At 28.5% G+C, this 27,386-nt stretch overlaps 1 protein-coding gene and 2 pseudogenes across 2 annotated transcripts in view; 1 reads left to right on the forward strand and 2 right to left on the reverse strand.

The window, feature by feature from the left end:
* LOC100201811 (uncharacterized) overlaps window positions 1-27,386 on the forward strand; it is a 104,905-nt gene that overhangs the window by 10,641 nt on the left and 66,878 nt on the right. Inside the window, exons 1-2 of one of the 2 annotated variants that reach the window (XM_065820205.1) lie at window positions 9,434-9,730; window positions 26,293-26,594. In XM_065820205.1, coding sequence (XP_065676277.1) covers window positions 9,682-9,730; window positions 26,293-26,594 — 351 coding nt within the window. In that variant the 5' untranslated portion in view covers window positions 9,434-9,681. Of the gene's footprint in view, window positions 1-9,433; window positions 9,731-26,292; window positions 26,595-27,386 lie in introns of those variants that run through there. The other variant, XM_065820204.1, reaches the window with a different exon arrangement.
* Window positions 2,113-2,341, reverse strand: LOC136092498 (U2 spliceosomal RNA; annotated as a pseudogene).
* On the reverse strand, window positions 17,090-17,178 carry LOC136092492 (small nucleolar RNA U3; annotated as a pseudogene).

The raw sequence follows: 27,386 nt of genomic DNA on the forward strand, positions 1-27,386 counted from the left end.
CAGTCTAAAAAAAACAGATTTTTACCACATTTTTTTAAGTAAACCAGAAAAAAATTTTCAAGCAAAAAAAACATCCAGTTTTGAGCAATTTGGCTTTATAAAAAAACCAGATTGCAATGACCCTGCTAGAACGATAAAGTAGTAACGTGGTGGTGGAGTACTTATAAGAAACGATTGGTGGAGTACTTATAAGAAACGATTTGAGCATTTTGGCAATAAAGAAATTTTAACTATTGAAATCCTAAACAATCATACTAAAAATATTTTATAAAGCTATATGCGGTAGTGGTGTAGTGGTAGAGCGCTCGCTTCATAAGCGAGAGGTTGCGAGTTCGATCCCCACCACGTCCCTGGTAGTACCGCGCTCAACTTGTTTCTCCGCGCACCGGCCTTGTTCGTCAAGGTTTGTGTTTCGGAGTTATAGAGTTGAGAGAGGGTTATAACCACAATTAAGTAGCCTCCTCGTCTGTAGTGGTCTTCTAGGCCTTGGGGAGGTGAATTAACAAAAAAAAAAAAAAAAGCTGTTGTTATCGATCACCTGACGGGCTTAGTGAAAACCTGGGCATATTTCTTCAACAATAACTTAAAAAAAAAAATTAAAGGAAAAAAAGTATTTTCTTATTGGAGAATGTGAAATGTTTCCAATATAGTAGTGACAACAAAATAAAAAGCTTCTACGACTCAATTTTTGAAACAGAAGCTTTACCCCTATTTAATTGCCTTCCTAGAGTGACAACAAAATTCAGCAACTCTGATAGATTAGATCATTTCAACATTTATTTTTAGCAACAAGATCTAAATAGAAATGCTAAAACGGATAGATATGATCACTCAGTGGTGGGTTTAAGGGAGAGAGTATACAATGTTTCTTCGTGATAAATGAACATTATATGCACAAATGTTTTGTGCGTTTTTACAACAAAAGTTTAAATCATTGTAACTTAGGTTGCCAGGTGTCCAGCCTTTACGGAGGAGAAAACAGTGCCATAACTGTAAAAATAATTTTTTCTTACGGTGTTCTCCTTCGTAAAGGCCAGACATCTGGCAACCCTAAGTGTAACATATAATTTTATATACATTCCCAAAGTGTTCTTAAGTTCCAAAGCGGAAGATCGTATTGAATTTACTTTGTAGTTTATTGTTTTGTATCTGTTTATTTAACATAAAAATTTTTTTAAATACAAAACCTTTATTTTCAAAAATTTATTTTCAAAAATTGCATGTATTCTTGAACCACAATTGTATTTATTCATCAACTTCAGAAACATGCGATTCGTTTATTTAATTTTACTAATTGATAAATATTTTTTTGTTTAAATGAAATTTTTTTGCTTAAATGAAAATTCTTAATATATAGGAGTCTAATATGTTTTATGCTTTATATTAGGGCCCTGCGAATCACCTTTTTTAGTTTCGAATCGAATCACCAATCGAAGCAGGTCTAGATTTGCAAATCGAATTGAATCACGAGTCCAATTAGCATTTTGAGGAAATCTAGGTTTAACTAAAACATAGATACCCTCAAAATGCTGTTTTAAATTCACTCCTTGCAAGGGAGTTACTCCTAGTTTACAATAAAGGAGTACTCCCAACAAGGAAGGACTTCTTCGTTCACAGTAATATAAGCTATGCAATTATTGTCTGGGGAAGCACAGGTAAGTATAAATTACAACGTCTTTACTGCCGTCAGAAACACGCTATCCGTTTAATTAATTTTGCAAATCAGTTTTCTCATTCTAAAATATTTTTCATAAAAATAAGAATGCTCAATATATCCCAGCAAGCGCACATACGTTTGTAAAATGTTAGAACAATGTTGTGAGTTACGTTGGTACAACATCTGTAGTCAAAGTTGTTTTTATAGCATTTTGGTTACAAATGCGACTTTACCAACGTTAGCACAATGTTGTATTTTAAGTAGGCAGAGTGTTAATTTTTTTATTTTTTTATTGTCCAACTAGAGACACCTGCAGCTGAAACCAGACTTACACAGAGCCCTAGAAGGTGGAGTTATTTGGGAGCCGAGACTCCGTGCTTTAGCCAGCTTAAGGGTTTGTTATAGCCTACTTAAGGGTTTTTTGTCACTTAGCCAAAGCGGAGCAGCGCCAACTTAAGGGTTTATCTCCATTTAACATCTGGAGTGGATGGATCGCTTTGAAATTTCCGGACGTAGAAGGAGACAGCGAAAAAGCGTTTACCCAAGAACCTCTATTGACTATCACGGTTTTAATCTTGTGCTGTTTCTGCTTTCTAACAACACCGTAACCATTTTAGAGATGTTCCGGAGCCGAAATAATAACAGATACTACACTTGATCTTAGCCATTAGACCGAGAAGCGATTTTACTATTAAAACTAATAAAATTTTACGTTGATTCAACGTTGTATTTTTTAATTAGCACAGCATTGTATTTTACGTTGGCTCAACGTTACATTTAATGCAAATCGGAATCAGATTTTGTTATGATTTTTTAAAATTTTACATGCTTACAATAGTAATAGTAATAGTAATAGTAGTATATTTAAATAAGTCTTTTTAGATAACAGTACAAATGGTTAAAAAACAAACAAACAAAACCAACATATTATACAAAAACTTATGGTTTGTGAAATATAAACTTTAAGTAAAAAAAGCATTTATTAGTTTAAAGCATTTGTTATTTTATAGCAAGTAAGTTGATATCAAATTTAAGAAAAAGAGAAAAAATAGATTGCTTTCATTTAATTAAAGTTTACATCTATGACAAATAGTATCTAAAAAGTCAATACTTGTAGCTGCTAAAGCACGAATTAATTAATAAACGTGCAGCTCATCTTCAGTAAAAGATGTACAGCAGCTGTAGAAAAAAAATACTTGTTAGTTCTATTCTTAAATGCGTTATCTGACGGAACCTTTTTGCATGCTGACGGCAAGTTATTCTAATCATTGACAATAAGATTTGTGAAAAACTTGCGACTAGCATTGTTATATGTGAATTCACGCATTAGGACCTTGGAAGATGATCTGCGATTTGGTAGATTATACCAATTGATAATCTCAAAACCGTTTTCTAACTTAAACTGTTTGATCAAGTCGCCACATTTCGCGAGTTTCCATAATAGTAAAATGAAGCCGCCGACACCTTTCAGCATAAGGTAATCTTATTAAATCATGAGGTACTTTTATTGCTTTGTGATGAGTTTTTTCAACTTCTTTGTCACCTTTTAAGTAAGGGCACCATACCGGAACAGCGAATTCCAGATGCGGCCTAACATATGTAGTGTATAATTACTCCAAAGCTTCGTAGCTCTTGACCTAAACGTTTTTTTTAATAGGCTAAGTATCATATTCGCTTTACGTGTTGCAATCTGTATGTGTTCCATTTTAGACCATTAGATATAAAGATACCCAGGTCTCTCTCGATATCCGTATCATTCATTACATATTCATGATTTTTATTTCTATAACCAAGGTGCATAACATTACATTTTGGAACATTTAATTCCATTAGCCATTCCTTTGCCCATTCTGTGACAATGTTTAAATCGTTTTGAACGATAAGGCGATTAGCATCTTGAAACTTAGATCTTATTTCTTATAACACTTTAGTGTCGTCAGCATAGATTTTATGAATTGATTTTATCTTATCCATTTAGTCGTTTATATAAATAAAAAATAATGTTGAACCAAGTACAGACCCTTGAGGAACTTCGCTTGAAACATCAGTCTAGTCGCTAGAGCGTTCACTTAAAACAGTTCGCTGTTTTTTACTAATCAAAAATGGCTCAATCCATTTAAGAATTTACCATTAATCCCATATGCTTTCAATTTATGAAGTAGTCTACTGTCAGAAACTTTATTTCAATTTTGCTTATAGCCAGTTAGTCGCAGATAAGTAATTGCCCAGTTGTTTTTTATGCTTTATCATAGCTAGTATTTCCTTATTCATCCACGACGCATTACGAGTGGTATAGACTTTTTTTAACGGAATAAATTGCTTGCTGAATTTATCATACTTATTGCATAAAAGTTTATAGCACTCATTAGTGTTTTTATTTTAAAATAATTGCTTCCAGTTAGTTTCCGTAATCTTTTTACCAAAACTTATATAGTCACCTTTATTAAAATCATATTTTTTTTGTTTGAGAAAGTAGTCTCATTTTTAGGGAGGACGACATAATCCCAACTCAATATGCTATGACCTTGCGACGAATTACCTAACGGCTGAGAGCTAGATAAGTTGATTATTCTAGTTGAAGAGTCTGTAATATATAAATCCAAAATATTTTTTACTTTACCATTAGATGCTTTGAATGTTGAAAAATCAACTAATTATTCTAGGTTATGATTAGCCAAAGTATCAAGAAAAACACTTGTCGCACTATTTTGACCGCTTAGTAATTCGATCCTGCCATCATCGTGCTATTTGATATCCGGAAAGTTGAAATCACCTGCTCGTAACAAACAACTATACGCTTTTCTATCAACAGCTTGCTTAGCCAGCATAATTGATTTATTTATATCATTTATATGCGATAAAGGTGGTCTATTAACACAACCAATAAGAACAATTTCGTTAACGTTTTTAATTTCACACCATATTTGCTCGGAGTTGCTGTTGTTTAAGATCTCTTTTAGATGACAATCAGGTACCTCTTTCATGACTAGATCACGCTTGATGTTGATAGCAACATCTATCTACATCAATGTGGTTTGGTATTTTAATATTTTCAGAAGATTTTATTAAAGATTCATTATTTTGCACTTGCAACGTTGAGTTGCATTAATTATATCAACGTTAGTTCATATATATTGAATCAATATTGGGTGATATACATTGGGTCAACCTTAATCCATATACATCGAAGCAACGTTGGGTTGTTTACATTGGATCAACCTTGGTTTTAGATAATAAAAATAATTATGTCTTGCAATGGTTTTACGTACGTTTGCTTAATGTATACGCAGCTAAAAACAGCTGTGTAAGCTGTTTTTAGCTGCATTGGTATTAGGCCTTTCACCTATATTATTGTTAAAAGCATGACACTGAATCAACGTTGGATTTGCATTGGAAAAAAAAGCCGACATTCGCGATGGTTTTACATACGTTGGCCCAATTTATGTGTGCAAGCTGGGATACGAACTAAATATTTATAATGTTTTATTTTGCTTATTAGTTATTATCCGCAAACAAATACACCTCTGGAATAAGATTGTTTGACCTAATTATGATTTGTCGGTTACTTTTCCTGTCTTCATAAATAAATTAAAAAACTTCATTCTCTCAATTGAAAATGTTTTTGAATACTTTTAATAGTGCTAAATATTGTTATAAAATATAAACGATAAAATTTTAAGATGTGTATTATTTATATAAGATGTATATTTTTATAATAAATATTTTTATCCTTATGGTTTATTATGTTCTTTGATAAAGTTTTTGGCAATAAGATCATTATAATCTTCTATCAAATACCTTTGTTTGTATTTAAGTTTATTTATGTTTAAAATTTTTTTTTATTTTTTTTTTTATTATATTATTGTTGCTACCCGATGGGCACACGGACGTCCATAGTACGTCCTAGGTCGTCCAAAATGGTCCGTTCGGACGTCTATTGGACGTACCAAATGCAACGACTTTTGTCCGTCCATTTTGGACCTATAAAGTACGTCCAAAACAGTCCGTTCGGAAGTCCACAATAAACACTATAGGATGTCCAACGGACGCCCAATAGCGTCTATTGTGGACCTCCGAACGGAAAAGTTTTTTCCGTTTATTCAATGTTTAATTTTATTCAGCATATTCTCATTCCGACTCCATTTCTAGCAACTATGAAAAAAATGGAGTCTTGATCGCGCACCATTATCGCGCAGTATTTTTTGATGAGTTTCTGGGGTAATTTGGTAAATGTTGCTTGTTTTGTCAGCAAAAACTAAAATATTAGGGTTCAATTTTATATTATTAATGTCTAGTTTTAATTGTTTTTGGAATTCATTATTTATGTTTTGAAATTTTATAGTTTTAATTTATTGTAATAAATCATTTTCAAAATTTTCCAGGTCAGAAATAAATGGTGGAGCGTTTTTTGTTTTGAATCCATAATTTTCATTCTGTTTTTTTTCAATTAAAGGGTTTTTATTTTTTTCAGATTCTACATATATATATATGTATATATATGTATATGTATGTTTTTACATATATGTGTATATATATATGTATACATATGTATATATATGTATATTTTTATATATATATATATATATATGTATATATATGTATACATATATATATATATACATAAATATATCCATATATATATATATATATATATATATATATATATATATATATATATATATATATATATATACATATATATGTATACATATATAAATATATATATATATATATATATATATATATATATATATATATATATATATATATATATATATATATATATATATATATATATATATATATATATATGTATATATATATATATATATATATATATATATATATATATATATATATATATATATATATATATATATACATATACACATATATATATATATATTAGGGTGTCCCAAAAAACAACATTTTTGAAAATAATCTGCTCTCACCCCCTAAATGTGTTCTATCTCATACAAAAACACTAGGTTAAAAATTTTTTTAAATAAAAAATATTTTAAGGGGTCCCTCAAGACCCTCTAATATTTAATGGGTCCCTAACATTTTCATAAAAAAAGTTTTTCAAAAATATGTCAACCTGGTACTCAAATGAAGCGAAATTATATTAAAATTTAAAAAATAATATTCATTTTGAAAATTTTTAACTTTTTAAAAAAATTTTAAACAAAATTATCATAAAAAATGCATTTTTTTCGAAGTAAATATTATTTTTGAAATTTTTATATAATTTCGCTTTATATGAGTACCAGGTTGACATATTTTTGAAAAACTTGTTTTTTGAAAATATTAGTGACCCATTATATATTCGAGGGTCTTGGGGACCCCTTAAAAATTTTTATATGCAAAAAAATTTTAAACCTTGAGTTTCTTTATCTGCTCACCCCCTAAACACATTTAGGGGGTGAAAGCAGATTATTTTCAACAATGTTGTTTTTTGGGACACCCAAATATATATATATATATATATATATATATATATATATATATATATATATATATATATATATATATATATATATATATATATATATATATGGCTGGGGCGAAAATAAAAGTTTGGTCTATCTAAGAACATTTTGTTGCGTCTTACTGTAAATGAACAAAAAATATTAAAAATATTAATATGAGTCATGGGAAACCGCCCCATTTTAACCCTTAAACATCAGACAGGTCCCAAATATTTTAGAAAAAAAACTTTTTCAATAGTATATCATGTTGGGTCTCAAATGAAGCGAAGTTTTATACAAATTTCAAAAATAGTAATCATGTTTTATAAAAACATGTTTATGTTTAGAAATTAGCTTCAAACACAAAAAAAATGCTAATTTTCTTAATAAAAATCTTAAAGATTTGTCTTATTTTTTTCAAGTTCTTTTAGATCATTTATAAATATGCCCTTTAAAATTAATTGAAGAGTTCAAAATTTTAGCAAAAATTATAACAGCTATCAAACTTCAACAAAAATCACCACGTAAAAGTGAAATTGACATTCTACTACAATGAGATAAATTAGGCGTTGCGTAACTTATGGTCAATCCCATTAAAAAAAAAAAAAAAATATATATATATATATATATATATATATATATATATATATATATATATAAACTTTTAGCTTTAAACTGAACACTTAACTTAAACACCAACCCTGACAAACAAGGCCGCTGTGGTTCGATATAAGTAGAGCACGGTACTTTAAGGACGTGGTGGGTATCAAGCTTGGATTTTCTTGTTTATAAAGCAAGTGCATTACAACACCACAACTATTACTATTATCAATACAACTGTTATTATTCTCACTAAAATTTTTACACATCTAGGCATCACTCTTCAACAATAATAAAAATTGGAACATAGATTTTTATTGTCAAAGTGAGTGAACATTAGAAGTTTTCTTGCATTTTCTTACATTTGAACTTGTTTTTAAAATATTTTCAATAATATTGAAGCTCTCAAATGAACTTATCAATTTTTTTTTCCATATTGTCATCATTCAAAATAAAATCAATATCTCAACTTTGATTAATGCTTTTAAGCCTATCAAGGAATTGGGCTTGCAAATCTTTAATCTGCTGAAAATTTTCTGCAAATTTAAAGCAAAGTGTATTGAAATTCTAAACAAAGAATAAAATCAAAAAAGTAGATACACAAATACATTTATTTATCTACAAGATACACAGATGTATTCAATATACATGAATGTAACAACATTAACAAATCTTTTATTTTAGAGTAATATTTTTTTAACAGTTTTATAATCATTGTTCCATAGTTGTGTGACTTGCTGTTTTGTCTCTTAATGAAAATGATAGAGCAAAAATTTATAAATAATTTTTTTTTCATGCAAATTAAAAAACAAAATAAAACTCAAGTTAAATTGTCATCTCTTGAACTAAAACTTTACCTTCACTAGTTTTTCTTAACTTCTCCACGCATTTATAACTTTTTCTATCATCATCGTCAATAATTTTACAAGAATTAGAAGCCACAGGTTACAAAAAATAGCCACTTTCTCTTTTTCTTTAACTTCCACTTTGTTCAAACCCAAACTTATTTTATATATATATATATATATATATATATATATATATATATATATATATATATATATATATATATATATATATATATATATATATATATATATATATATATATATATATATATATATATATATATATATATATATATTAATACCTCAAAAAAACTTGGATTGCAATAGAAAACAAAATAAATATAAAAGCAAATAATAATAATACTATAGAAAGTTTAATTGTAAATAATAAGACTATTATTTACAAGTATTTAATGATTGATGATGCAGACAATCTATCATCAAAAACCATACCCTCAAAGCATAACTTTAGCCACTATTTAAATAACCGTAATCCAAACTCGTTTTTTATAACTCTAGCTCCACCACAGGAAATAAAAGATTATTTATTCACAATGAATCCAAAAAAAACACAGGTCCCAATGGCATGTCCACAAATATACTTATCTTAGCATCAAAAGAACTAACCCCTTATAAAATATTTCAAAGTTACGTTACGTCTAAATCGGTTGCAATTGGTAACAAAGTTACCATTCTAATTTTTAATTAAATATTAAATAAATAAACTTAATAATGCAGTAAATGATTGTTTGTCATTGCCGTGTTGCTAAATACTATCTTATATTTTACTTTTATTTTAAAATAGCTTCGTCTCGATTGGTTACTTTGTCACGTAAAAAAGTCTCAATACGCAACCTTACGTTTCAAATATATTTTTTTTAACTTTATAAAGTGTAACCAAATGAGACGTACCGTAACGTAACTAAATCTAGATTTGAGACGTAACTAAAATATGTCTCAAACACAGATTTTTTTAACGTTACGTTACGTCTTATTTTGTTACACTTAAAAAAAAAAAAGGAAGTATTGTGGCATAAAAAAATTTATATTTGTGAAGAATTTTAAATACGTTTTAACTCTTAAATGTTTCACATTACGTTACGTCTCGATGAGTTATACTTTTAAAGGTAATAAGTACCTTGCATTGCTTAAGTACCGTAAGTTATTTTAACTTTTAAAGTTACTGTTTTTATGTTTTGCATTACGTTACTTTTAAATCTTTAAAAGTTGTATTTATCTTTAGAAAGTATTTTGAAAAACTTTTTAAATTACAATAGTTTTGACAAGCGTGTTATTGCGTTTTCAAAAGTCAAATACATAAATAATCAAATACTTAAATAATATTGCTGATAAAACAACTTTCCCTTATAACATTTTAAAGTTACGTTACGTAATGTCACATAAACGGAATTCGTTACGTTACGTGCAAAATGTCCGTTATTTTTACGTAACCGAGACGTAACATTGTAACGTAACGCTACGTGAAAAATGTTATGTAACAACACGTATCATTTTGACCAAATGATACGTAACATTATAAACTATAGTTTCTACCCATAGCACTGTTTATTATGTGTGTGCATAAATTTATGTACAGAGAAAACGCTACTATACAAAGAGATCTATTTAAAAGAGAGAAGAAAGTAAAGTCAAATCAGAGAGTGTAGACATTTTTTTTTTTTTTTAATTACAAAATAATAAATATTTACAAATATTTTTACTACCTCTGCATAATAAATACGCATATATTGTTTACAATAAGTTTAACATTAGTTTATCTTTGTATATATTTTTCCATTTATACATATTTTTATAATACACGTTTATAATATAAGAAAGAAAAAGAATAAAAAACTTCTTCTCATAAATTTTACTCCGATCTATTCAAAAATATTCTTCAGTAAACAGGCCAATATTTTTATAATAATCTCGTGACTCTCTATATATATATATATTTTTGTTTTTTATATTTTTATTTTTTTCAGTTTTTTAATTTTATATTTTTTTGTGTTTTTTGATGTGTTTTTTTTTTTTTTTTGGAGCCATTGTGCTGAAAGAAATCGAGAATATGGAAAAAGGTTGAAAATGAATTTGGTAAAGATTAAATAAGTATATTTAGTAAAGAAAGTTTTTATTAGATAAAACTAAAAAATACAGGACTTTTACACAAAACATCACGTTACGAAACCTACAGAAAACATGCAAATAATAAAATATATACCATAAACTAAGGGCTGGCAGTAATTGTCTAATCATATATAACAATATTTTTGTTGTAAAAACAAAATAATATTTGCAGGGAACAGGAACACTTAACTAAACATTTAGTTCTTTTTATGAACCAGTGTATTAGTTTAGCTCATGCTTAGTTTCAGGTTCCCATTCTCTAATTGACAAAAAATGTTTTTAATACAAAAAAATTGGCAGAAAATGTCCGTGGTATTTTTACGGACATGACTATATTTTACAGTAACAATATTCCTGATGTGTCTGGTAATTTTCCTGATCACTGCCATTGGGTCAATTTTCGAAGTCTTAAATATATGCTCGCATCCGCTGTTCCATATTTCACCCATAATGGTTTGAGTGGCTGTCGTCAGAAGATGCGAGGTAGGGTTTCTCTCCAAGTGTAGACATAACTGCACAGAAAGTCAAATACATAAATGAACTAATACTGCACAGAAAGTGAACAGAAAATGTACTAATACAGAAATGTACTAGTACAGAAAGTACTAGTACTGCACAGAAAGTACTAGTACTGCACACCAAACTATACATAATAACAAAACGTACATAACACTGCACAGTAAGTAACTATACACACATTAGATATATTGTATTTTTTATCGTCAGTCAGCTACTTGCCTTATTGACGTCCCTCCTAGGAGGGTTAATCTCGTGAACAAAAAAAAATAAAATATAAACCGTTTTACAAGATCCGTAAGAGTAATAAACCAAATATAAAATATTTATATCCGTCAAAAACTAAAATAAAGAACAAAAAAAAAAAAAAAAAAAAAAAAAAAAAAAAAATTGAAGTAAAATCGAATAAAACGAAAAAGCGAAATAAAACGATAATACGAAATTCGAGAAAGTTAAGATTACCTATAATAGTTCTTTATATTAGCGACCAGATTAAGGTTTCCATTTTTAAAAATATTTCTTATCTCATTAATGTGTTTATCATGTGTGTTGTTTGTTTTTATTATTAGAAGTTCTTTTTTTAATGTACTTTTAACTTTATCATCAAATTTCTTAAGTAAAAATTTTATATTAAACATTTTCTTATCATAATATGACTTCATTCTGTTAAAAAAAATTTCCACTATGAGAGTTTCAAGTAAAATATTTCCAAACTCTCTATCATGTTTCTTTATGCTATATCCACATAATAAAAATTTAAGAGAATTTTGATGGGGGTATTCAGAGGGGTAAAGTTGATCAAGAATATCTAAAACAAAAAGTATTAAAGGCTGTACTTTATTGCAATTGTACATCATATGCTCTATAGTTTTGTCTAGAGCTCCGCATTGCGGGCATATTTTGTCTACTCTTAATTTCCTATTAAACATATTTTCATTTGTTGTTAGTATAAAATGCGCTATTTTAAATCACTTGCTTTTTTATTTGTGTTTCTTTTGTGTATTTTTAAAAAGAATTGTTTCCAGTCATCTTCGTTTAGATTTAGTTAGTTCATTCTATTGTAATCACTCAATGACCATTTTTTATATCTTAGATTTAAAGGGTTTTTAGGTTTGTTTAGGAGTTTGTACATAGTTAGTACTGTAATACTTTTATATTCATATTTATCTTTTCATTTTGCTAAGAAAATGGGTACTTTGTTATGGTCATAACTTTGTCCTTCTTGTTTAATTTTGTTATGCCATTGAAGCGGCAAAGCTAACACGATGCTTTTAAGCTCTGATTCCGTTAACCCTATTGAGTTATGGTGTAGGAATCCGGGCTGAAAAGTTTTCGCAATGTCAGCTACGAGCATTATTTCATTTTTAATATGGGTTTTTTTGGGAATAAGAAAGCAGTGTCGTTTATCACGAATATTGTTGTTATAAAATATAGGTTGATTAAGTATTTCTTCTATATCTCTTATTGGGACGTTATAGGATGTTTTAACATCGTACCAATTTTTAAGTAATTGAAGATAGAATGGTGGAAGTTTTTTAAGTTGTGTGGGATTAGTTTGAAATATTTGTACGTTTTGGTTCGATTTCCTATGCGAGTTTATTATGTGAAGCATTGCGTTCTTCCATGGACCTTCCAACCTTGGGTTATGTAACTTGGAGACCCATTGCATTTGGATTGCCTTAAGTTTGTTTATTAGACTTACAACTCCAACTCCACCATTTTTTATTTTTTGTTGTGTTATTTGTTTGTTCGGGTTAGGTATTTTCCTTGTCCATATAAAGTTATTTAGTTTTGTTTCCATTTTGCTTAAGACTCCATCATTTGGGAGGGGTACTATAAAGGCTAGATGTGTTATTTGTGGAATTATCAACGAGTTAATAATAATTTTCCTTCCTTTTAATGAAAGTTTATGTTTACTCCATTTGTTTAGGGTATTGTCCATTTTCTGGAATCGGTCCCTCCAGTGGGTGAAGTAGGGGAAACTGCCTAAAGCTGAGAAAGTGATACTGAGGCTCTTAAAGGATAATTCCCCCCATTCAAAATTTAGTTATGGTTCCTTATCTTTAAATCTATTTTCTCCTAACCACATACCTTGGCATTTGGCTAGGTTTATTTTAGCGCCTGTGGCTTTTTTGTTTAGTTTTCAGGCTTGTCCTACCATTTTTATCGAGTTATCACCCGAGAGGTATCATCAGCGTATTGCTGGATTTTTGTTTCTTCTCCTCCAGTTATAATCCCCTTGATATCCTTTTTTTGTCTTATATATGTTGCAAATATTTCAGCTTGAATGATGTACAATATCATTGATAAAGGGCAACCATGTCGTACTCCCCTTAAAATATCTATATTTTTGGATAAAAAGCCATAAATTTTTGTTTTAGCATTTATGTTTTTATAAATTGTTTTACTATGAGAAATAAAATTCTTTGCAAAACCAAAGTGTTCAAGACTTTTAAATAAAAAAGTTCTATCTACTCTATCAAAAGCTTTCACTTGATCTATGGAAAGTATACATGTTTCAAGTTTATCAGTATTAGAAATGCTTATAATATCTCTAGTGTAACTTAAATTATTATTTATAGTTCGGTTTTTGATCGAGGCCGTTTGGTTGCTATTTATAATTTTTGGTAAGACTTTGTCCAATCTATTGGCTAAAGTTTTTGTTAGAATTTTATAGTCTACATTTGTCAGAGATATAGGTCTCCAGTTAACGATTTCATTTTTATTTCCTTTTTTGTAAATACATGTAATTAAGGCTTCTTTTTGTGAGGGCGTCATTTCGCCAGTATTCAACACGTTATTTAACGTGTCTTTAAGGTCATTTTTTATCAGATCGAAAAATATTTTATAGTATTCTATTGTTAGTCCGTATGATCCTGGTGATTTATTATTTTTCATTTGTGATAGGGTTTGTTTAATTTCGTATTCTGATATTTCTTTTTCTAATAGTACATTATCTTCTTTAGTAACTTTATTAACTTTAGAATTAATTAAAAGAATTTCCTGGGAATCGTTATCGTTTTCTTTATTTTTGTATAGATTTTTATAGAATTCTCTGAATTCATATAGGATGTCTTCAGATGTATTTTTTGTTTCACCGTTTTTGTCGTTTATTTCTGAAACGTATTGTTTTGCTAGTTTGTTTTTCTCCAAACCGAAGAATAATTTTGTACAATTCTCTCCCTCTAATCGCCATTGAATTTTTGCTCTTATAGCCGCCCCTTCGGCTCTTACTTTTACGATTAGTTCCAATTTTGTTTTAACGTCTTTTTTTAAAACTTTCATATTTTTATTTAAAAGCATTTTCTTGGATGCATTTTTTAGAAGTTTTTTTAGTTCATAATCTTTTTTATTTTTATTTTTATTTAATTTTTTACTAAATTTTGTAGAAGTTTGTTTTCTTTTTTCTTTTCCGGCTTCCCACCATTCTTTTGTGTTTGTAGAATTTTCTTTTTGTTGTCTCTACTCTTCCCAGTTCGTTTCTATTAGAGTTTTGTATTCGTTGTTTTGAAGGAGCGCGTTGTTTAATATCCACGTTCCTTTTCCAAAAGTTATTTTGTTATTTGTTATTTCTATAATTTGAGCATTATAATGATCCGTTAATATTGTAGGTTCAAAGTAGATTTTTATATTTTGTCTACTTTTCTTACTTATATAGAAACGATATAGTCTTGAGTGAAAAACTCCATTAGCGGACGCGAATGTATATTCATTTGTATTCGGATTAAAAACTCTCCACGTGTCTTCTATTTCTAGAATATTTAGAAGAGTTTTTAAAACTTTATTTGAGGGACATTCTTTTTTATTTGAAAAAGGATATCTGTCTTTAATTGAAAGGTATCCATTAAAATCTCCTCCCATGATAATAATAAAATCGTTGAGATCTTTATTGCGAAATATATTTGCTTATTCAATATATAATTTCTTCCTTAGGGACTGCGTGTTTCCGCCTGAGGGAGCATATATATTTATAATTAAATAGTTTACGTTTTTTATTTTTATTGCTATATAGTTAAAATTCCCACGCGTATCATTTCCTGAAAAAATCACGTGCTCGTGATGTGTTTTGCATAGAATTGCAGTTCCACGGGTTTTCGAATTCCCAGGAGAGAAAAAAATGTCGCCATTCCATTCATTTGCTAGTAAATTTATTTTCTCATTATCTAAATGGGTTTCTTGTATTAAAAAGAAATCGTGGTTTTTGTTTTTAAAAGAATTTAGAATTGTTTTTCTCCTACTTAAATTATTCAAACCATTAACGTTTGACGTAAAAAAACTTATTTTCTCCTTTTTTAATCGTTCAAATAAACATATATATATTTTTATATTTTTTTATTTTATTACTATTTTTTATTTTTTTAATATTTCCTTTAAATTTCAGGAAAAAAAATATAGTGTTAATTTTTCGTATTCGTATTGCTTTCCTAACTCAAGGGAAAGCTTTTAATTGGAGCACATAGGCGGATAATATATAGTGTAAAAAACGGTCAACATTATATAGACAACAAATAAAATAAATTGCAATAACAAACTTAGAACATAGCAAAAAATGCACATACCACCGTATTTTCTGTGTAGATAAAATTACTTTTGCCATTTTTGGTTTTGGTTTTTTCGGGGTCTTTTTTCTTTCAGGGTCATTTTCTCTTTTTCTGGTGTTGGAGGTTGCGTTTGTTTCTTGTCGCTCATTTCGTTTTCTTGATCGAATCTTCCGCTCGAGTCTTCCTCTATTTCGTCGCCATACTGTGTCTTTTTGTTGCATCGGTTGGTGTCTTCTTCATTTTCGCTTTCTTCGTCATCTTCTCTGTCGATGATTGCGCTTGTTTCTTGTTCTTGACCTATTGTTTTGTTTATTAGTACTTTTATGATTTTTTCGATTCTTTGTTGTTGTTTTTTTGGTTTAAAATCTATGTGTGGTATTTCTTCTGTTGTTGTTTCAGAGTGTTGTTTTTGTTGTGCTGGTTCTTTTTCTTCTTTTCTTCTGGCTTCAGCAAAGGCAGCCTCATTCTTTTTTTGTGTTTCTCTTACTTTCTTTTTAATTTCCTCAGGGAGACTAATATCTATTTGGTCGTCGTCGAGGACAACAAATTTAGGAATATTTTTTTTGCTTACGTATATTGAGTTTTTTACTTCTCATTTTGGTTCTGTTTCGCGTTCTTGTTGTCTTTTAGATTCCATTGGGATAGTCATTGGGATGGTTGTTGAGATGGGGTGATTTATTTGAGTTTCTTTGGTTTTGCATCTTTCTCTCGGGATATGGGTTGAGCCACATGTTCGGCAGAGGAATTCTTTTCCGGCAAAATTAAGAGTTATCCTTTGCCCATTTATTTCGATTTCGTGTGGCAATTCTTTAACTGCTTTCGTAAGATTAACTCTAAAGAGTCTTCGTCCGTCTTCTATGGTTCTGTCAAAATCATATGTTGCATGTTTGATTGAGTTTATATTTTTAATGTGAGGTTTTAATTGTTCCGAAAGTTCTTCGTCTGTAATAATCGGATCGCATTTGATCGTTATCAGGAAGCCAAAATCTTCTTTTTTTCTAAAATAAATCGGTTTTTGAGATTCGGTCAACTCGATTTCCGATCGAGCTATGGTGTTGGCATCATTTATATTCCAAAATACGGCTATCCAGTTACCGTCTCTATGATAGGTCAGGTTCTCAATTTTTCCTTCACCAATTTTTTCGGCAATTCGTTCTTAAATTTCTTGAGCATTTTTAGTTATGTATCTTGGATTGCTAACTTTAGAAAAATCAATTCTCGTCTTGAATTCAACAATTCTTTCGGATCTGTCCGTATGAAGCTTAGTTGCATGTGCATATGAAGTCGCCATAACAAAACGTATAATCTAAAAATCTTTTTCGTTGAAAGTCTTTCACTTATAATCGCATTTAATACCAATTAAAAATCTGAATAAGCTTACAGACGCATACTATAGAAATGATCCTAGTTAGTACGGTCTTTACACAAATAACGGTCTATACACACATTAGACGGTGTTTATTAATAGTGCGTTAAAATATGCATACTATCATAAGAAACCTTCAAATTTTATATACCTTTTTGCTTGTGGGTTTCTAAAAACTCGTGAAGTGTTACGCTTGTATTATTGACCAAAAAAAAACGTAACCTAACAAAATCTAGATATGAGACGTAGTTAAAATACGTTTAAAATATAGATTTTTTTTTAACGTTAAGTTACGCTTCAGTCTAGACTTTTTAAAAGTTGCACTTTTATAAGTTAAAATAAAATAATTGAAACGTAACTTTGCGAATTGAAACTTATTTTTTCGTGACAAATTAGTTACAAAAAAAAAATTAACTTATTAAGACGAATCTCATTTACAATTAAAATAAACGATAATAATTAGCAGTTTTAAAAAAAATATTTTTAAGTTACTAATGTCTTGACAAACGCCGTTAAATACCGTTACTCATGATCATGAATTACGGTATTTAACAAAAAAAATTTATTTAAAATATTTAATAAGTATTTGATTATATATGTATTTGATTTTTGAAAGCGAAATAACACGCTTGTCAAAACTATTGTAATTAAAAAATTTAAAAAAATTAACCCCCGCTTGTGGTTTTTAAAAAAAATACTTTTTAAAGGTAAATACAACTTTTATAGCTTTAAAAGTAACCTAACGAAAAACAAAAAAAAAAGTTCCTTTAAAAGTTAAAATAACTTACGGTACGGTTAAGCAATCTAAGGTACTTATTACCTTATTTTTATTAAAAATATAACAAATCGGAAGTAACGTAACTTAAAAAATTTAAGAATTAAAAAACGTTTTATTTGTTAAATGTATTTAATTGACGTTTTTTAATTACGTTAACGCAATTAAAATACGTCACAAATATAAAATTTTTTACGTTACACAACGTCTTTCTTTTTCTTCAAAGTGTAACAAATTATGACGTAACTATCAACAGAGCCGATGACACAGGTAGGAGTGTGAGGGGTGGAGGGGGAGCGTGAAAAATTACAATACCCAAATGTTGTATTGTATAATATTGTATTGTATTGATCTAAAAGTTTCAATAATATCAAAATTACCACACTGAAATTAATATTGCACATTCTAACATCTAGTGCAATATCTGTCTGCTTTCTCTATGCCATCTTTCTATCTCGACTTCTTCTAACTTTAACCGGAGGAGGATAAACCACATCACCAAATATTGTAAAGAGAAGTTTTGTTTAAAAAAACTACAAAAGAAATCAAAAAGTTTAAGTACCAAAAATATGTGAGAATATTCGGGGGCGATTTCAATATGGTCCTCAATGACATAAACAGATGTCCTCCAATTTTTAGGAAAAAATGCTCATCGAGCTAATATTTTAACAGTTTATTAAACACCTTGAGCGTTAAAGACACGTGGCGTATTTTAACCCATAATCTTCGGAATATACTAATAAATCAACTAACAACGTAACATACTCTCGTCTTGATAGACTCTATTTAAGTAATCACTTGCGTCAATTTATTGATATATATCAAAACCCAATGACCCACTCAAACCACCACAACGCAGTTAATACTCATACCAAAATAAATGATTTTAAAATAGGAAAAGATATCCGGATCCTTAACAAAAACCACCTAAAAAAAAAAGCTTTAACAAGAATCTAACAAACGTCATAAATACTCGCACTTCTATTATAAACGTCTCGAATAACAAATACGACGAGTGGGACAGTTTAAAAAAGACATAAAAATCTTTTCGAGAAAATATAGCTAAAATGAGGCAAAAAACCACCGCCGCAAAAAATTTACTATGAAAAAATAACTAAAAAATGCCTTAAAAAAAGCGCACTTTAACTCAGGTATAAAGTATTTAAGTCAAGAACTAAAAACTAAATTAGAAAACTATGAATAAAAGGAAAAGGTGATGCTATTTTGGCAAAAATTGACTGGCGACACCAAGGGGGAAAATGTAGTAAATTTTTTTTCAACTTGAAAAAGAAAAATTATGTAAACAATTATTCACCAACATAAACGGTTCAAACGGAAACGAGCAAAACAATATTTCGGGGATAATAAACGAACAAAACAATACTCCAGGGATAATAAAATGTTTTCATGATTTCTATTCAAAACTGTTTTAAGAATGTAAAAAGTTTATTTCATCGAGAGAGACTACTAGAAAATACGGACATTAACAAAATCACCCAACAGTAACGACACTCATTAGACCAAACCATAACTTTAAACAAAGTAAAAGGTGTTTTTTAATCAATGAAATCAAACAAGTAACCTGAACAGTCTAATTGCGGAATTCTATAAAGAAAACTTTGACTCTTTCGGCGAAACTTTACTTAATGTATCAAATAATGTAGTAAAAGAAAACGAGCCTCCAGCTTCATAAAAACAAGTCATCATAACCTGCATTTATAAAAAAGAAAAAAATCAAATATAGCAATCTGGCGACCAGTTTTTTTACTTAATACAGTCTACAAAATTCTAACAAAAGTTATTTCCAACAGACTTAAAAATATACTTCCATTTATTATTAAAGAAACACAAACTGCTTGCATCTCTCATAGAACAATATTCAATAACTTATCCTAAACCAGAGACAGTATTCATTTAGCAATGAAAATAATCTAGACGCATCCATAATATCAATAGATCAAACAAAAGCATTCGACAGAGTAGACAGGAAATTTTTATTCGATTGTTTATCAACTTTTAATTTTAGTAATTATTTTATTAATATAATTAAAACACTATAGGGGAGACCGGGGCTTGTTGGTCGCAGGGGTAAGTTGACGAACTGCGTTTATCTTTAGAGCCTTTCATCAGAAAGTGACAAAAATTACTCAGAAACTTCCTTACTGACCATTTCATCATTCACTAGAGTATTGTCAGGATTTGCGCATGCGCATGGGAGATATTGAGATTTATGCGTTTTTTGGACAAAAACGTAACTTTTAGAACATCTCTTCCTTTTTACTTTACAAAGAAAATAGTTAGTCGTATGAAAAAAAAATTATTGTAAAAGTTCCAGTCACAATTGGTTTACTATATCCAGTCAGATTTTTTTTTTCAAAGCTGCCGTTTTTTAGGATCTATAGACTGTTTATTAAAAAAAAAGCTTTCGGGGTAAATTGACAAATTTTTCACGGGGTAAGTTGGCTCATAGCATTTACTATGGAAAAAAATATATATTTTTATAAAATTATTATTATTATTATTTTTTTAACTTTTAGGGCCCGGAAAGGCCCCAAGAATTTTTTTTTGTAAATGAATGCAAATTTTATAAGTTACCCTAATCCATACTCTTTAAGACTACACTTTAATATTTTAAAAAAAATGTACTGTTAGGGCTACAGAGTTCATAGAGTAAAAACCGAGCCAACTAGCCCCGGTCTCCCCTACTATAACATCAACTCACGTTTAGAAATAAATGGTTTTTTATTCGAAGAAATAAAAATTCACATAGGATTAAGACAAGACTGTCCTCTATCTACGACTCTGTACATAATACAAGCGAAAATATTTGCAGGCTATATAAAAAAAAACACACAAATAAAAGGCATTATTATAAACAACAAAGAAACGAAAACTACAACAGTATGCTGACGATACAAATTTTTTTCTTACATCTGGCAATTCAATAGCTCTTGGAAAAGTCCTTGCCCTTGACAAATTAGCAACAGAAACTTTAATAAATGCCAGGGTATCTATTTAGGAAAATAAAATTAAAGAAAATTAAATCTAAACTTCTCTTGGAAAGATCATTTATTTAAGAGTTTAGGTGTCGCCTTCTCCAACTGTTTGATCAACAACACAATAGATCCTGGAAAGATGCGGCATCATATATCTTAAACAATTATAGAAACGCAAACCAAGGAAGTCAAGTCTTTTTTACAAACCATTTGAATCATTCTTTAAAAACTCTAGCCTGTATTATAGTCAAATGCTAAGAAACTGAAACAACATATATTGCCGAAGTGAAAACTTTACTAAAATGACATTTGAAGAATTGATAAACCAGCCCTTATATTATAACCCTTTATAAAGCACCTAAACACCTCTTTAAAACCTACACCTGATTCAGAGAAAAGCAGTATTACTAAATTAGGAGACACTTCTAAAGTATTTATATCAGGATTTCTTGAAAGCCAACTGGTCGGTATGAAACCTCAACAACTCTCCAAAATTATTACTCGCTACCGCCGCAATGGAAATTAAGAATCAACACTGAATTCTATGTGTCCCCTATGCATGAAAACAAAAGAAAGCCTACTACACTTGATATTCACCTGTAAAAAAGTTCAATCAATAATAAAATACTCTATTCACTCATTAACATAATCTACTCACACATTCCACACTTAAAAAACACATTCAAAACATTTCTTTTTGCATCATCAAAAAGTTTATATCTATATAATATTGGAAAAATTATATTAAACGTCTATATAAAATTTATTGTAATAGGCAAAGGTCGTTCTATGAAAAAAAAAAGTTTTCAAAGATTGTGCTTTTTGTAGAAATCCAAAACAGAATTAAAAAAATACTAAATGAGGAATACCATATTGCAAGAGAAAACGATAATTTAGAAGCTTTTATAGATAAAATTAAACAAATTTTATTGTGTTATTTCTATTGGTGCAATAGAAATAATACAATAAAAACAGAATTAGATATTAGTCGTTTTTAAAATTGAAATGCTTAAATTCATTATTAAACATTCCAACTCTTGTATTGTAAACAAATAGACAACGAGCTGCAATGATTAAGAGGATATTTCCAAATTATTTTTTTTCTAGTTAGGAAAAAATTTTTTAGAACTCGGAAATTTTTTTTTTTGCATAAACCAAAAAATTTACAAAAATAGCAAAACAAGTAAATGATAATTTTATTTAACTAATGTTACTGTTGAATTTTAGTTTAGATTTATTTTGTGATTTTTTGAGTTTCAGATATATAATGAAAAAAACAATTTTACGATGATAATGAATTATAAAGAACGAGGAAAATGTCAGTCCAAAAATCGTGAGTGCCCCAAGAATAGATTATTAATTTAGTGTTTGAGATAACCTATAGAAGTATACTGAGGTGGTGACTTAGGAGAAAGTATTATAAGAAGCACTTTTTTTATATATATAAATAACTTTAAATAATCGGCAAAAAGTTTTATTGTACATTGGAGATCGTTTACAACAGATTTTTTTTTTTTTCATTTATATATTTTGTAATCTTCATTGTAAATTATTTTCAATATTTTTTTAGTTAAGTTGTGACGGGAGCAGGCAGAAGACAAAAGTCTTACCATCCAGGTTCACAATAATAGCATATAGTTACATATATTTTGTCAAGCAAATTACAAAATAGGTTTATGAATGCCAGATGATTAATTAACAGCATTTTCATTTTTTATTTTAAAAAAGTTTTATTTTTTTAAATCCACTTTTTCATTCAAAAAAAGTTTTTACATGTTTTGTATCTTTTACATGTTCTGTATATTTTACATGTTCTGTATCTTTTACATGTTCTGTATCTTTTACATGTACTGTATCTTTTACATGTTCTGTATCTTTTACATGTTCTGTATCTTTTACATGTTCTGTATCTTTTACATGTTCTGTATCTTTTACATGTACTGTATCTTTTACATGTTCTGTATCTTTTACATGTTCTGTATCTTTTACATGTTCTGTATCTTTTACATGTACTGTATCTTTTACATGTACTGTATCTTTTACATGTACTGTATCTTTTACATGTACTGTATCTTTTACATGTTCTGTATCTTTTACATGTTCTGTATCTTTTACATGTACTGTATCTTTTACATGTACTGTATCTTTTACATGTTCTGTATCTTTTACATGTTCTGTATCTTTTACATGTACTGTATCTTTTACATGTACTGTATCTTTTACATGTTCTGTATCTTTTACATGTACTGTATCTTTTACATGTACTGTATCTTTTACATGTACTGTATCTTTTACATGTACTGTATCTTTTACATGTACTGTATCTTTTACATGTTCTGTATCTTTTACATGTTCTGTATCTTTTACATGTACTGTATCTTTTACATGTACTGTATCTTTTACATGTACTGTATCTTTTACATGTACTGTACCTTTTACATGTACTGTACCTTTTACATGTACTGTATAAATAAAATAGGTTAAACATTTTATTTTTGCCACAAGCATATATCTTTAGTTGCATGTTTTTGAAATAACTAAATGATAAAATGTAATCGCAATTCTATTTTTATTCAGAGAATAAACATAGCTCTGAGCTTTTATAAAAATGAATCAGTTGTTATAGCCATAATAATTTCTTTGCTGGGCAAACTATGACACTATTTTTTCTAATTTATACTTTATCTTTTGACTTTTTTGAAGGGTAAAAATAGTATATTTGTTATTATTATTAAGAAAAATATGTTTATTATTCAGCCAATCACAAGTATGATGGAGATCTCAATTAAATTTTTTTACAAATATGTAAGAGTAATGTGAGTGAGAGTGATGTGAGTGAAAGTGATGTGAGTCAATGATGTGAGTTAGAGTGATTTGAGTGAGAGTGATGTGAATGAGAGTGATTTGAGTTAGAATGATGTGAATAAGAGTGATGTGAGTGGGAGTGATGTGAGCGAGAGTAATGTGAGTTAGAGTGATGTGAGTTAGAGTGATGTGAGTGAGAGTGATGTGAGTAAGAGTGAATTGAGTGAGAGTGATGTGAGTTAGAGTGATGTGAGTGAGAGTGATGTGATTAATTGTGATTTGAGTGGGAGTGATGTGAGTGAGAGTAAAGGGAGTAAGTGCGATGTGAGTGAGAGTGATGTAAGTTGGAGTGATGTGAGAGAGAGAGAGTGATGTGAGAGACTGTTGTGAATGAGAGTGATATGAGTTAGAGTGATGTGAGTGAGAGTCATATTGGTGAGAGTAATGTGAGTGGGAGTGAATAATAGTAACAAGTGTTGTTGCAAAATGATGAACAATGAGCAATCTTTATAAAATGAGATGAGTTTTTAATATTAATAAAAACAGCAAAAGTTAGAGAATAGAACCTTGTGGGACACCATAAATGATGACTTTACTTGTTGGTTAGTATCCATTAATCAACTAAACAAATCAAACAAGTACACATATACGTTTTTTTTAAACGAAATTCAAATTATTTGTTATATAAACATTTAGAGTTAAGAAAATGTGGAAGATACAAGAATGTATTAACTTTTCATGAATTTAACTAATCTTTGATAATAGCAACATATTTCTCTAGTTATCAAGAAGTCAGACAAGAAGTTTATAAATAGAGGTTGGAATGCTGTTTGGGTTGGAAGTTTACCCATTATTTTAGAAAAGACTTATTGTTAACGGTAATAATTGATAGGTTTTATTGTGCATTAGATAGACGTGGAGAGGATAAAACTATTATCCTCGACATTTCCAAAGTCTTTGATAAACTTTGGTATACTGGTCTTCTCCATAAGCTATCTTCTTACGGTACATCAGGAAACATTGCTAAGATTATTGAATCCTTTCTTACCAATCGTAGTATAAAAGTTTCCCTCGATAGACAGCACTCTTCTTCATTTTCTGTAACTTCAGGGATTCCTCAATGTTTTATTTGTATATTTTTTAATTTGCATTACCGATCTCCCAGAAATTCTCACATCTAAGATGGCATTTTTTGTTAACAATTCCACCATTTATTCTTGTCTTGATAAGAAACCTACACTCACTGGTTGCTTGAAGAGGACATTTAAACTTGAAAAGGATCTCACTTCTGTTACAGTATGGGACTCTCAGTGGCTGGTGAACTTTAACTCAGATAAAACTAAATTTTTTTAAACTAATCTTGATTGCAATAATCTAGATTTTTGAGTGGTTTTAATACTAAACGTATTAAAGCCAATCATTTCTTTGATACTTTTAGCATTACTAGTGATCTCAATAAATATTTAAAGTTTTTTCAAGAATTTTTACGCTACTAAGCTTTTAGCAAATAAACTTTTTTAAATATTTTGTTTTATGTCATTGTTGAAGCTCAGATTGCTTATGTAATTTATGGTTTAAGACTTTGAGTAAAGCCATTACAACTAGGGTTGCCAACATTAAAAAAATTTTGACCCGGAGAAAAAAAAATTGTGCTAGTATCATCAGTTCTGAAAGCAAAATAGCGCACTATGTGCAACTCTATGATTAAACCACACTGTGGTTTAATAATATTTTGCTTTCAGAACTGATGATACAAGCACAATTTTTTTTTCTTCGGGTTAAAATTTTTTAATGTTGCCAAACCAAATTACAACAGTGTTTTTTTTGAGGATATATGCAGTTTAAAACAGAGTCTGGGGCCTTAATCTTGCAACAATGCTGAATCCATTATATATAATAGGTAATTGTAATATATCATAATGTTTAACTAGTAAAATAATGCTCAAATGAAAAAGTAAAATATGCATTTATAAAAGTTAAAATTGTAACTTGCTTGAAATATTTTTGTCTAAAAATTAACAATTGATTGGGTTCAGAACTATGACATAAAAACATCATCGTTACTTAGCTGCCAAATAAAAAAGCTTTGAGTTTAATGATAAAATAAGATCTTCGACAGCAAGAAAAGAGTAAAAAATCTTATAATGTTTATTAATATTTATTATATTGTCAATTTATGCTATAAAATTTATAATAATGTTTAAGCATTTTTTAAACTATAAATCTATAGGTAGTCCCTATTGTTAGCTAAAGAACTAGCGTGTGTATATACAATACAGCTATTTAGCCATAGTTTTTGACATTTTCCATAGTCTCAACTCTTGAAAACATTTGAGAAAAACTCAAACGGTATCGTTTTACCAATTTATTAGTGACTATATATTATTATAGTAATTTATATATATATTACTATAGTAATTTATAATGGCTAATTTTTAGAAAGAAAATATATTTATTGAACAATACTAACTTTTTAAGTCCATTTTTCATGTTTTTAATGATTAATCAATTTTATAACTTTAGAAAAATGGATCATGAAAATTAAACCATACTATAAACAGTTAAAATAATTTTGACAATTTTTTAACTTTAGATTTACGAAAGCAATATCCTAAAAACACTATTATTACGTCTGAAGATAACAATGGTGTAGAAAAATCGTGGGAGCTAAGGTTTTACCTCACGATGCCAAATCCAAGTGACATTAAATCTTTCAGCACTGTTCTTAATATTAGAAGTTTGAGACGTACTCTTACGTTGGAATTTGTAAAAAAAAACGATGACAAATATTTTCAACTAAAACAACTACCTGACCGTGTATTGGATACTATAGCAGTGAATAAAATGCGAAAAAACACAATGTTTATAAGAATAACAAAAAACGATGGTTTTCAGGTATTCTAGGTGTTTAAATTTTTTTCACGTAAAAGAGTTTTAACTCTCAAAGTTGTTTAAGTGTTTAATGAAAAATAGTTTTTTCAGAACTTAAAAAGGTGCATTTTCTGTTTTTGATTAAAACTATAAACTATAAAAAAAACTATAAACTATATTAAAATTATAAACTATAAATATTGATTATCTGTTTTTGATTAATACTATAAATACTATTATTATTTTGTCAAGTTATTATTTAATTATTTATTGTATAAAATAATTAAAGCTTATAGTTTTAATTATTTTATGTTTAATTTCAAATTTTTTATTAAAATATATTAGTCAAATGAAACATAAATCGAAATTTTAAAAAATGTTTAAAAAATTGCAATTATTTCAAATCTAATTTGAAAAAATTGCAATTATTTTAAATAAATAATAGTTTTTATTGCATGTTCCTTTTTTAATTTTTTTTATAATTTTATTTTAATAATATAAATTTTTTTTTTCAGTTTATTTACTTTAATCCAAAATAATTTTTTCTTTTTATATAAAATCTATTCTGAACTAGAAATGATAATAATAAAAAATTTTTTTTACTTGTCATTTATTCATTCTTATACAACTTTTAGGACAATGTTGCCCGAGTTATTTTAATTGAATAAATTTAGTTTTAGTTTTGATTTACTAATGATTTTTTAGTTCAAAACATGCAATGCATCATTAGCTACTCTTATGTTTCACTTCAAATTTGTTGGAGGCCAAAATAAAGTTGAAAAATAATTATAGTTAAATTTATTAATTTTTAGAATA

This window comes from Hydra vulgaris, chromosome 15, assembly GCF_038396675.1.
Source record: "Hydra vulgaris chromosome 15, alternate assembly HydraT2T_AEP".
NCBI lineage: Eukaryota > Metazoa > Cnidaria > Hydrozoa > Anthoathecata > Hydridae > Hydra > Hydra vulgaris.